This window comes from Haemaphysalis longicornis, unplaced genomic scaffold (assembly GCF_048455015.1).
Source record: "Haemaphysalis longicornis isolate Haplotype H1 unplaced genomic scaffold, Haemaphysalis longicornis Haplotype H1 scaffold_12, whole genome shotgun sequence".
Classification (NCBI taxonomy): domain Eukaryota; kingdom Metazoa; phylum Arthropoda; class Arachnida; order Ixodida; family Ixodidae; genus Haemaphysalis; species Haemaphysalis longicornis.
Genome location: NW_027526225.1, coordinates 102,970,382 through 102,982,739, shown reverse-complemented (window position 1 = coordinate 102,982,739; position 12,358 = coordinate 102,970,382). Strand labels below are relative to the sequence as shown.

General features: G+C 46.6%; 1 protein-coding gene across 2 annotated transcripts in view; it reads left to right on the top strand.

The window, feature by feature from the left end:
* Sara (Smad anchor for receptor activation) overlaps nt 1-12,358 on the top strand; it is a 41,943-nt gene that overhangs the window by 22,996 nt on the left and 6,589 nt on the right. For both annotated transcript variants that reach the window (XM_077693953.1, XM_077693952.1), the window contains 6 exons: nt 1,132-1,200; nt 2,295-2,629; nt 4,419-4,545; nt 5,617-5,699; nt 8,384-8,617; nt 10,404-10,666. In XM_077693953.1, the coding sequence (XP_077550079.1) occupies nt 1,132-1,200; nt 2,295-2,629; nt 4,419-4,545; nt 5,617-5,699; nt 8,384-8,617; nt 10,404-10,666 (1,111 nt within the window). The remainder of the gene's footprint in view (nt 1-1,131; nt 1,201-2,294; nt 2,630-4,418; nt 4,546-5,616; nt 5,700-8,383; nt 8,618-10,403; nt 10,667-12,358) is intronic.

Below are 12,358 nucleotides of genomic sequence, written 5' to 3'. Positions count from 1 at the left end.
AGCGATGTAAACTTGCATGTGACTGCAAGACAAGAAAACTGCTTCCGATATGTCATTCTCCACAGCATGTAGTATCTTTGCGTGCCTTGCTGGCAATTTTTTGTTGGTTTTTTTTCTTACATTTCAAAGAACAAAAAAGAAAGATTTTAAATTATCTCGGAAACTAATCAGCTTACATCAAAGCTAATTTAATACAGTAGAACCCTGCTCTTACGTTCCTCAGTGCTGCGTTTTCCCGGCTGCTGCATTGTTTTTGTTTAGGCCCGGCGCAGCTCACATAGTCCCATGTCTTTCAATACTCACTGTTACTTCATGGTTCAAAGTACGTTCCCAGATCATTCGTTGCAATCTGACACTCCGAACCCGCCCGGGCAACATGCGCAAACCGCCATTCTGACGTTTGATGAGCCTTGACCCGGCTTGGCTACGGAACTGACTGCATGAAGCGGCACGTGGGTGTGATTTGTCTTTACTAAATGGCCCTATGTTACTCTATGCTATCGCCATCATCACTGCACTTACAACAGAAGTTTCACTTTGGAATGCCGGAAGTGCATGTTTGACATAAAAGCACCACCGCAAGAATAGCACACGCTCTCATCGCCATCGTGTACTTCAAGCTTTGAGAACACCATTGAACTTGAAACCGCAAACTTTGTCATGCCTTGATGGCATCGCGAAAACAGGAGGCACTTTCCCTTCAGGAACAGCTTGACGTACTAAACGCGGTAGACAAGCAGCAAGTGCGGAAGACAGCCGACATCGCTAGGAACCTTGCATTGCCATGCGTGGTGTTTTCCAGAGACCGCAGAAAGCGACAATCCTGCATTCGCGAGTTTTTTAAGGTTCGAAAGCCAAAGTTGCAGAAATACATGGTTGCAAGTCAAAGCTACACTGTTTTCGTTCATTTTCGAAGGTTTCCTCAATGCTGCGTTTTTCTGTTTGTTACGTTTTGTTTTTTGGTTTGGTGGAGAACGTATGAATGGGGTTCCACTGTATTTGAAATGAGCTTAAAAAAACGGAACAGGCTCATAAGTGTCATCGAAATTGGTTGGAATAGCAAAAAAGAAAGAAGAGAAGTTTGCGTGGTGTTGTTTGTGACAGCATTCTGTTTCCCCTCGCCCTTCTCAGATCCGAATGTGGAGCCTGTGGCATTTGCACTCACAAGGAACCTCCACGTGCTGGTGAAGATCGTCACTGGTGAGTAAGGGCTTCTTGTCCACCTTGTCGGAGTACAGTAAGACCTCGTTACAAGAGACACTCCAGGGACCCAAGAAAGGTGTCTCTTGTAACCAAGGTCTCTTGTACGCAGTGTTGCTAACATGGCAAATGTAGGAGAACCAACCAAACTGTCTTCATTCAAATGTCTCTCATAACCTAGTGTCTCTTGTGACGACGTTTTACTGTAGCAAGCACAGTTCTCAGCCTCAACAACTCCAGGCGGTTTGCTCCCGTATTTGCAAAAATGAGTAAAGATGAGATAATTGTATACAAATTGTTGATATCAAATGTTCACCTCTTTCATGCATTGCAAAAGTCTTTGAAATGAATTAAAATAGCATAGCCTGGCCAAGCAGACCTTTGGCATTATGTCCATATAAATCATTATTGAGTCTCATTAAAAGCGAAATTGCTCTAAACCCTCGTAAGAAATGCCTTGATAAATAAATTTTAAAGCATTGTATTTCTCGAACAAATAAAGCTATGTCTTGAAATCAGTGTAAAAAACTTACCAAGTCTGCTAATTTTCATCTAGCTGTCACTAAAAATTAAAAAAAAAAATGGCAGCATCTCCACCCCGTGGATGATGGCGAGGGGGCGGTGTACGGGGACTCGAAATGACATCCAAGTTGCGCCTTGAGTGACGTCCGATTTGCGCCCCAACCGTCATTCGATTTGAACCGTGAGTTGCACCTTGATTATTCCCTAAATGAAACTGCAAGTCACGGCTGAAATCGAATTTCGCTTGATTTTCGCTTGATGGTGGTGTGCACTTGGGTGGACGCGGACGGACATTGGGAGGTCCTAAGGTACTCCGCACCGTTACAGGCGAGAGAGTAAGCCGTTTGACTCTCGGGTACTAACTCACGGTCGTAGCCCAATGGGTAAGACGACTGACACTAACTCTGCCTGGTCTACCAGACACAGGCTCAAATCCTGCCGGTGCCTGTGTGGTTTTTTGAGGTTGTAAATGCTATTCGCATGAACGCGAACGGACATTGTACGGTCCTAAGGTACTCCGCACCTAAAAAATCGTCTGAAGACCCACCTCCCCCCTTAACGCGCACGTGCAGTGGACTGTGGCGGTCCGCGGCAGTGCTGGAACTTCTGCAGTCGGGGCCTGGCTGCCCTGGGGATGGACGAGGTGGTGTTCCTGCTGGAGCGGGAGCCCGGAGAGGCGCACGTGCCTCGCGACGCCCTCCGCCTCTACACCACGCTCCAGAGCATGGGCGCTGCGGGGGGAGCGGGTGCACTCCCGCAGCACCGAGGGGCGGTGGGGGTGGCCCCCGCGGGCACCACGGCACCCGCGGCGACCACCGTGGGCGCCTTCCAGTCCCTGCCCTTCCCCGAGGGCCTTCTGGGGAGCAGCGACCACGGCGGATTCCTCCTGCTGCCCCACATGGGACAGGTGGGTGCTGTGGGGGGAGAGAGGGGACGGTTGAGGAAACCGCTCATTGTCCTGTGTTTCTTCTGCTCTGTGTCGCTGTTTTTAAGTGCAGAGCACTTTAGGGGCTCGCCTTGTCGTCCTAGCTCGCTCAGTGGACACAAGTGGAGGCACACGGCATTCTGCCATCACGGCGTAACCCAGAGGCTTCAAAAGCCAAGTTGTTTATATGGTCATATGCATTCCAAACTCGTGAACCGCTGGTGCGTGTCATACATCTGCCCGTTGTTTAGCACAAAGAACACCGCAGGTACATTTGAGGCAAAATATACGCAATTAAGTGGCACCGCCCATGTTCCTTTAGTTAGGAATGCTCGTTGGGTTGGTTTTTATGATAGTAACAAAAAAAAAGTGGCAGTGCAACGCTGGCACGTGCAGGAGGAAGAGCAAGTACAAAAAGAACAGAACTCCCACTGGCACAGTTTCAGGCAAGAGGCGCGCGAGCACTGCAAAGGTGGCAAATTTGAAATGCATTGGGTGATAGCAGTGAGCGGATAGCGGTGCCACAGCCCATTATGGCCAATCACTGCTCTGCACTTCCGACAGCTTTCACATTGAGTGGAGCGGCTTTAATTTTTTTCCACTCCTTGTTTCACAGTGCGTCGGAACCAACTCACCCAACTTTCCGTCACAGTGTTCACTTGCTAAGGGACCTCTAGTTTACTCTGGTGTGGGACACTAGCACATATGATAGGATGATGCCTGCGATTTTGGGATCTGATAGGCCTGAGCTTTTTTCCCCATCATGCTGCAGAACCAACCATGCTTCAGGCTGCTGTGAGGAGCTAAGGGGCTGTGATTTCCCACCACTTACCCAGGCAGCAGTCATTCTAAATTAGCTATGTAAGGTGATCAATTTTAATAAAAAGAGAGAGAATGAACTTTATTGAGTTTGCAAACTGTAGTGCTTAGTCGTCGGCCATGAACATTTTGGCTGTGGCGTCTTCCTCAGCCAGCTAAACAGCTGAGTTTTTTTATTATTATTATTTTTAAGAAAAAGCTACAGGAGCACGACCGGGTACGTAACGTCCAGGTGGTTATCTAGAGTTGATTAACTTTTTAATTGCCAATTTTAGGGCTCATTTGAAAATGAGCCAAGTAGTAAACAAAACTAGTGCATCGAACTGTGGTTAGAAGTATATAGTATGTCCTGAGTATCTGGTAAAATTCGTTGGCTTTTTAAGCTAGAATTGCACATTTGGGGAAAGGTGCGTAATACGAGTCAGAATGACAATGTATGCGGGGGAAACTTTGTAAATGGATATCTTCAACTGCAGTACAAGCCACATTCTGATTTCTTTTATGACTAGGAAAACAAGCTGCCCTTTTAGGAAATGTTTCACATTCTTGCTACCATTAGAAGAATTTAGCTAGGTTGAGCTGTGCCCCTTGCATGCTTCATAATCTAGTACGGCTCTGTCACACTAGTAGGTAAATGCACCTTGCCATTGCTGTGTAGCAAAGCTTCTGCAGCGCTGTCTAGCTGGGAACTAGCAGCTACAGGCTACACGGGGTGTCCACAGTAAGCGTTTAGTGGACTGAGTTTAGTGGACGTTTAGTGGACCAGACGTTGCATACAAACTCCATGCTGTGTAACCTTAGTCGTCAGGTTTGCGACTGCACCTTACGGCAGGCCCTGAACATCCCTTAGTCATCTTGCTCAGGCTAGGCTCTCTCTCTCCCCCTCCCCTATCTCTCTCCCTCTCCTTCCCTTGTGACTGCACAGTCCCTGAGTACCCCTGACTATGCGCAGTGCTTGGATCGCCTGGTTCTGCCGCGGCCTCCCTGGCTGTGCGCTCTGTTGCTGCAGCGGCTGGAACTGCCCTGGGCACGGCTTCTTCCCCTGCGGCTGCTGCTCAGGCTTGGGGCCGAGTTTGAGGGTAAGGACTCCCATCTTGTGGCACTCGGGGGGGACAAAGGATACACTGGGACCTTTGTCTTTGGTGAACCGCAACGGGCAAAAGAAACAGCAGGCCTCCATTATGGCTTTCTCGGGCGAGAAGCGCTAATGTGCAAGAAGCTTTGATGTTTCACCATGTTACTGCTGCTGTGCATCTTTGGTCCTCTTCTGTACGAGCCTTTCCTTGCTCTCAAATATTCCTTCTTTTTTTTTTTTTTTTTTTTGCTTTGGCCCTTTCTCTGAGGCATGTTGATTTTTGTCAGTTCCTTCTTTTCTGTTCGATCAAAATATTGCCTATTTGCTTTTTTGTGACACGGTATGTTTTAACAAAAATGCCAATCAGGTTGATTTCTGGCGACTTTGAAAATAATAAAAATAATATAATCTTTATTTTCTCAAAGGAACTGGCTTGGCAACAAGAGTGGGCGAGCCCAAGCCAAAAAAAAAAGGCTTGTGGGGTCATACCCGGGAGTTGGCTACACATCATATGCATGGTGATACACAAGTATTGGTCAAAGTTGTTAGTGAAGGAAAAGAAAAGAAAAAATGAAAGAAAGAAAAAAAATAAAGAAAATAGAACACAAATAGGAGTAGTGAAGAAGTGCCTTAAAATACATTCAAAAACATATACGTCAACCACGCAGTTCAAAAACAGCGGCTCCTTCTACAAAAAAGGGAAGCTCCTTCCACAAAGACGTCTCATTTCTCCTGCAGAAAAACCTCAATGACCTGTGGACAAATGCTACCAATGATCCAATTTTGATCAAAAGACAATATGCATGTCCGGTTTTATGAGTGACATAGGGCAAAGAGTAGATCTGAGAGTTCGCCCGTCCTGTATTTTTCATTTGTTATTTCTTTAGTATTGATGCGCGTACTCCTTCAGCTTTACGGGAGTTAGTACTTGTGCTAATGTAGGTGGGTCCATACCTTTACTTTGACCAAAAGTGTCTGCCGACTGTCTGAGAAGCGCCGCTAATACCTTCGGAGGGCAAAAAGGCGGCGCTGGTTTTAAAAGTAACTTATATGTCTCAATGTGATGATGTTTCAGTCTACCCATACCCCATGGTGAGCGTTCGCGGGCGGCGCTCAGTCTACGCTGAAGTCGGCCACACCATCATGACCGTTCTGCTGGTAAGTCGTTTTGCAGTGTTTGGCACGGGCTGGGAACAGCCCTGGCTTGCTGTGTACCAAAAATGGCGATAGAAAATTTACAAATACTGGCAGGAGGTTGCCCCCCCCCCCTCCCTCCCTCCCTCCCTCCTCTCTCTCTCTCTCTCTCTCTCTCTCTCTCTCTCTCTCTCTCTCTCTCTCTCTCTCTCTCTCTCTCTCTCTCTCTCTCTCTCTCTCTCTCTCTCTCTCTCTCTCTCTCTCTCTCTCTCTCTCTCTCTCTCTCTCTCTCTCTCTCTCTTTTAATTCTAGAAGAAGTTTTTGAGCATGATGTAACATTACGGGCTGTTTGTTCGTACATCTAGTTAATGATGTTGGTTACCGTAATTACTCGTGTAATCCTCGCACTTTTTTTTTATTTTTCTGGAAAAATCGGTGTGAGGTGAGGTGAGGGGTTTCAATTCTTATGCGGGGGAAAAAAATTTCGAATGGTAAAAAGGAGCTTAAATCAAATTTGAATAGGTATTATACGGAACCAAGACACTCCCAAGCAGGGCTTATTGTCGCGATAAAAGTACACGGTCGACATAGGCCTGAAGCTCAAAACTTTATTCGTTGCGGCTGGTCATCACCCAACTTCACCATCCCGCGTTTGTTAGTGGGAGACCTGAGTGGGAACGGTCCTCGTGCGAGTCAGTGCTGCTAACATCAAAGGTCGTTGCCTCGTTGCCGCCTTGGGATCATCGGCTTCAGAGGCCTCGTCTCCATCTCACAGCAAGTGGTCTTCAGTCGCATTCAGGGCATTCGATATGCCCGTCTTTTTGAACCTCTTGACGGCGATGTCTGCGGCGGTCAAACTATAATCTTTATATTTTTCAATACTATAAATCCTGGTGAAGGCAATAAGAAAGTCAGCTTTTGATGCACCACTTGGAACTAATTTTACAGCTCATTAACACTTTCGTGACCGCGCCTATTCCCATCGATAGTCTGCTATCGATGAATATAAATTCAAAGTTTGGCGTTCTCCGAGCGCTTCTCGACTGCTAGCGCCATTCCAATTGTAAAGGAGAAAGTATTTTACCAGTTTCGCATTCGAGTTTCGTTTTTCTGCCGCGTGGGAAATTTTTAAATGTCCTTCACTGGTGGGGAGACAAGCTCACGTGGTTTCAGTTACAGCGTCGTGGCCGCTCGCCGATGCCTCGCGCGAACGGCGAATTTCAGCGGATTCCGATGTAACTGAGCTTGAATCTGTGCATGATGGTGGCAGCACAGACACAGAAGACGACTTCGATTCGTCAGACTTTCCTATGGTCAGCGAAAGTGCGTCAAGTCGCCCCGGGCCACCGCCAGGTGTGCGCCCTTGGGTTCCGCTTTCTTCTCCGGTCGCTGTATCGCGGGTGCACGCTGTTGTAAACAGATCCGGCCCGGTTCTAAAGGCTGCAGCTCTTATCTGTAGCGTGTCGACAATGTTCGGGCGAGACCATTTGGCGCCGGCTGCACAGAGAACCGAGTTTTCTCCACAAAGACGGCCCGTTGTTGACCTCGGCCTTGCGCTCCGAAGCAGCGCCCAGCTGTTTGTTGATATTTTTGTATGTAAATAACTTTCGTACTTACACCGCTTATATCTGCAGTATTATTCTATAAGCGTTTTAGGGTCAAAGTGTATACTTCGAATTGTTTTTATGTCTACCGTGTGCGAAGTAGTATTGAGGTTATCATCAATTTTTTTTGTTACCTTTTTTTTGTTTTCAGAATTTTTGGATAAAATTTTTGATGCGTCTGTTGTTTCAAATTATTACTGTTGGAAAGCCCCATTTTTCCTCTATCATATCATAACCTACACTTTAGCATCCATCATTTTCTGTCCAAGAAAAAAAATATTTCCTGGACTACCCAAAAACAACCGTAGGCACTAGTGTTTATATAATTGTAAGTATGTAAGTAACTTTTTTACTTACAAAGCTCATTTTTGCAGTATTACTTTATAAAGCCCTTATGTTCAAACTGAATATTTCAAAAAAAATTTTATAAGTACCCTGTGCAAAGCAGCATTGATGTATTCATCATTTTGTTTTTCTTATTGATATTTTTTTGCTTTGTTAATTTTTATATAGTTTGTAATACATCTGTCGTTTGAAATTAATATTGTTGGAAAGCTCCATTCTTCTATCATTTCATAACATAACTTACACTTTAGCATCGATCGTTTTCTGTGGCAAGAAAAAAATATTTCCAGGAAGGCCCAGAAACAGCCGATTTTTCCGCGGTCACGAAAGTGTTAAAATTTGGTGTTTGAAACGGGCACTCGAAATGGTTCCTTGCCCCTGGTGCCACCAAAGTTTACTGAGCTGTAAAATTAGTCCCAAGCGGTGCACCAAAAAGCCGATTCTCTTATTGCACTCACCAGGGTTTGTAGTATTGCAAAACATAAAGATTACCGTTTTATGACTAGCACTGTTTTGTCTGTTGTTCCTCCAAAAATGGCTAATTATCTCTAACTATTTTTGGAACTAATTGACTGAATAAAAAATAATGGCATGTTTGGAGTCAGTGATAAAAAAGCAGCGAGACTGATAAGTTTCGCAGAGTTTACTGAACAGTTAAAAGGAATTGTTTTAAGAGCCATGTGTCCCCCCCTGCAATTCTGCGTGTCTTCTGTGTGAGGGACTAAATGGCGTGTGATTTCTCCCCCCTCCCCCCTGCAGGACTTCCGCAACTTCCAGTACCAGCTGGCCAGCCTGTCGGGGCTGCTGGTGCACCTGGAAGGGCGGCAGACGACGGTGCGGGTGCCCCGCAACCGCTACGACGCCCTCGTGCACATCCTGGATGGCAACGAGCACGTGCTGGCCCTGGCCGGTAACCTGAGCCCCGAGGCGGACGCCCACCTCGTCTGCGTCCAGGCGCCCGAGGGTGGCACCTACCACTCGCAGGCCCTGCAGGTACGGCATGGTTCGGAAGGGAGGGGGGAACCCACCGCTGTGGCCCCGAGAAGCTTGGCTGGCTTTTCTGTTGTCTGGGCCAGTTTTGCTTCATAATGGTGTGATGTCTAGGGATGAAAACGCGCGAAAAATAGCACACCAGTCGACCCCAGCACCTTCTCAGCACACTCGCTGCGCTTGGCATTGAGGCATTTTTAAAAATAAAATTTCTATTCTGATAGTATTCCATCGTAAAATTATTGATTTACTTAGTTTTAGGGGCGAAGCCCCTTAAGTGCTGGAGCTGTTGGCGGCTCCTGTTGTCGTCATAATCGTTGTCTCATGTAGTCACGGTACTAAAACACTCGGAAACTCGTTTACGCCTTACGCTAGAATGTAACGTGTACTAAAAAAACACTGGGACACTCGTTTACGCCTTGCGCTAGAGAGCTTCAAGCTTCAAAGACAAAAGACTTTTACAGCAAAGCTGTATACCTGTACCCCCAACAGTTTCATCTCCGTGGGCGAAAACGCCAAGGCGCCAAGAATACACTTATACACTGCAAGCTTCGCCCCTCGCCAGGTTTCACGTTGGTGGAGATGGCCCAGGATTGTTTTCTTGCCTGAATAATTTTTTATAGGCATTGAGAGTGAAAAATTAGCATCGTCGTCTTGCAAGCCATTTTTAGCTGTAAATGTCTGCGCCCTCCGGTTATCAGGCGATCAGAGGCATGCGCAGTACTGTTTACAGTTTTAAAATTCCTAAATGAGCTGATTCATACGTGAACAAAAAAAAATGCATTGAAATAACGTCAGGAAGAGCTATCAAAACAACAATTTAGTTTTTAGGAAAATATTTGGCTAGCAAAAAGGGCCAGTACACTGAAAGGGTGCCACAGTCAAACGGTGTACCATCTGCCTGGAGATTTCATCACAGATAGGACCCAGCTGAGGTCCTCGGATGGCAGGCTACCATAAAGTTTCGAAAGAGCGCCCACTTAAAGTACAGAGATACCACATGAAAAATGCATGATGGGCTATCTTTCGGGTCAGGTGCAAAAAACTAGAAAAAATGGCCGCACCGCCAACCAAAAGCACGGAGATATCAAGAAAAAATACGAGATGGGCGAACTTTCGGCTCAAGTGTGGAAAGGACAAATAAGTGACCGCATCAACACATAAATAGTTGATTCACGTCTATTTTGTTCACTCATCGGCGCTAAAGCCGATGAGTTTAGGGGGTGGGCGATCTTAGGGGGCGATCTTAGGGATCTTAGGGGGATTTTAGGGGGTGGCGATCTTTAGGCTCTCTTAGCAAATTGAATATTTCACCCCTAAAGGGGTGGTGAGTGATGCTTTGGGGGTGGGTGTTTGCTCGGTACTTTACGGTCGGCAAATTTTTATAAGTTGCCCCCAAAATATTAACACTGTTGTTAACTACCAGCTTGGTGTGCAGTAAAATAGGCACAACCGTTTCGGCAAAAATACGATCTACTTCCCTTTTCCTCAGCTTTAAAACAGCCTGTTTTCTTTCGCACCTATATAATAACACGCCATTCTTGAGCGTTTTTGTGGCACTGTGTTCGAATATAGGGTCACGAAAACATTCCAGTCCAATCCAACGACGAAACTAAGGCGAGTGCATGCTATAATGGCGCCCCCTGACAACACAGATGGCCTTGATGTGAGCTGCACAGACGCTGCCACCAGATTCCTCTGTAGCGTATGTAGTGAGAAGCGTATGTCCTAGGGACATTACTAGGGATAGTGGAATCCCCGTCTTCCCTGCCATCTGGTGCCTTTGCAGGCGCGCCCGGGCAGTGCGGTGGAGTGCACGGGGGCCTCGTTCGTGGTGTTCAGCGGAGCCCTGAAGGGGCCCGGGGAGGCCAAGCACAGCGTGGTGGAGGACGGCGTGCTGGTGCAGCTGTCGCCCACCAGCATGGGCAGCCTGCGCACCGCCCTGCGCGCCATGCGCGACTGGCACGTGCCGGTCGTCCCCGCATCGCCCGCCGAGGAGGCCGGACACATCGCCGTCCTCTGGACCGAGGACGACCGGCCCAAGAATGCGGGGTGAGCGATGGCCCCCCAAACACATCACCACTTTGGAGCAGACCGGGGCTCGTTACATTAGGAGCTTGTTGTTCGATTCTCTTACCCTTGCTACCCACCATAGTGTCTCAATGACTAAGGCGTTGTGCTGCTTAACCCAAGGACCTGGGTTCCATCCCAGCCAGGTGGCCGTTTTTCTGACAAAGGTGAAAAACAAAAATGCATGATGTGTGTCAAGATTTAGGTGCACTTTAAAAACTGCCCGGTTTTTTAAGTTAATCTGGAGCCATCCGCTATGATGCACATAGCTTCTGTGCATAAAACCCCAAAAATTTGAATTTAAACTTACCTGCCGCGGTGGCTCAGTGGCTATGGCGTTGTGCTGCTGAGCACCAGGACGCGAGTTTGATTCCCGGCTGCAGTGGCCGCTTTTCTGACGGAGGCGAAAAGCGAAAACGCTTGTGTTCGAGATTTTGGCGCACGTGAAAGATCCCCAGGTGGTCAAAATTAATCCGGAGCCCTCCACTACGGCACGCCTCCTCGCCTGTGTAGCGGCGGCGCGTTAAACCCTTCAATCAATCAATCGAGTTTAAACTTGAATTTTTCATCATAACTGCGGAGTTTAAAAATAGCGATAGCTTTCTAGACTGGTGTCTTGGTTGAAAATTTATTGCAGCCGTCTGTTTTGCTATCCTTGTAGGCAAAGGGGCACATTTTCAGTGGCATGTTACCTTTTGGGTTGCTACTAAGAACTTAAATATGGGGCTCTCCAGCCAATTGTAATCTCTGTGTTGGCAGTTGTCTGATCAAGTAATTGTTGAATGAAGGTTTGAGTACCCAAGGGCTAAAGCAGCAACGGGGGTATTTTTGGGGTCCGCAAAGCCCTTTATCATAATGTTGAACCCTTCTTTCATATCCAGCTCTTTCTTTCATGCCCTAATGCTAATGCAAAAAATAAGAATTTGTCTTTGCCCCAAAGCAGCCGTCCTGGCTTCTCAACATGGCGTGCCTTATTGCTTTTTCATATTGCACCAAAAAAATCCAATTGGGCACAAAGCATCCATAAAATAAGTGGAAAAGTAGTGTGTACTTGTAAATAAATCTTTTTCCAGTCATCGTTGAATCCGTTGTGCATTTGGGGTGCTGCTATGATGATGGCATTCGCTTTTTGTGCGCATACAGTGAAGTCCTGGTCATTTGATATCAATGTAATCAAAATTTTAAACTATTTGTTAAGATTTTATAATCTCATAATTGGTGATGGAAATTATCTTTGCTGAGCAATACACAAGACTTTACTATGTGTCTCATTTTATTGCATGCGTATATGTGAGGGATACCTAATTTATTGAGCTTCTGGCCTACGGGCGCACTACCTGTCTTGTCCATGGAAAGTAACTTGCCATCTTCAACACAAGAAGCGTAGTAGGTGTAAAGTATTTCCAAAGTCCAAGCTTGGTGCGGCTCTCATGATGACAGCAGCACCGTGGCTTTGTGGTGTATAATACTTGCAATGCTTTATGCAATGTGTAGATCAAATTGATGTGTGTGTGCAGTGTTGGTGGTGCAAAGCACGACATGCATTCCAGCGTGTTGGTATGTGTCCTCCTAACTGGGCCCCTTTTTTCTTCATGTTGGACGACCCAGTACTGCTTTAAAACAGATCCTGTCTCTTTTTTTTTTTTTTTTTTGCATATATGCCATACTTACCCG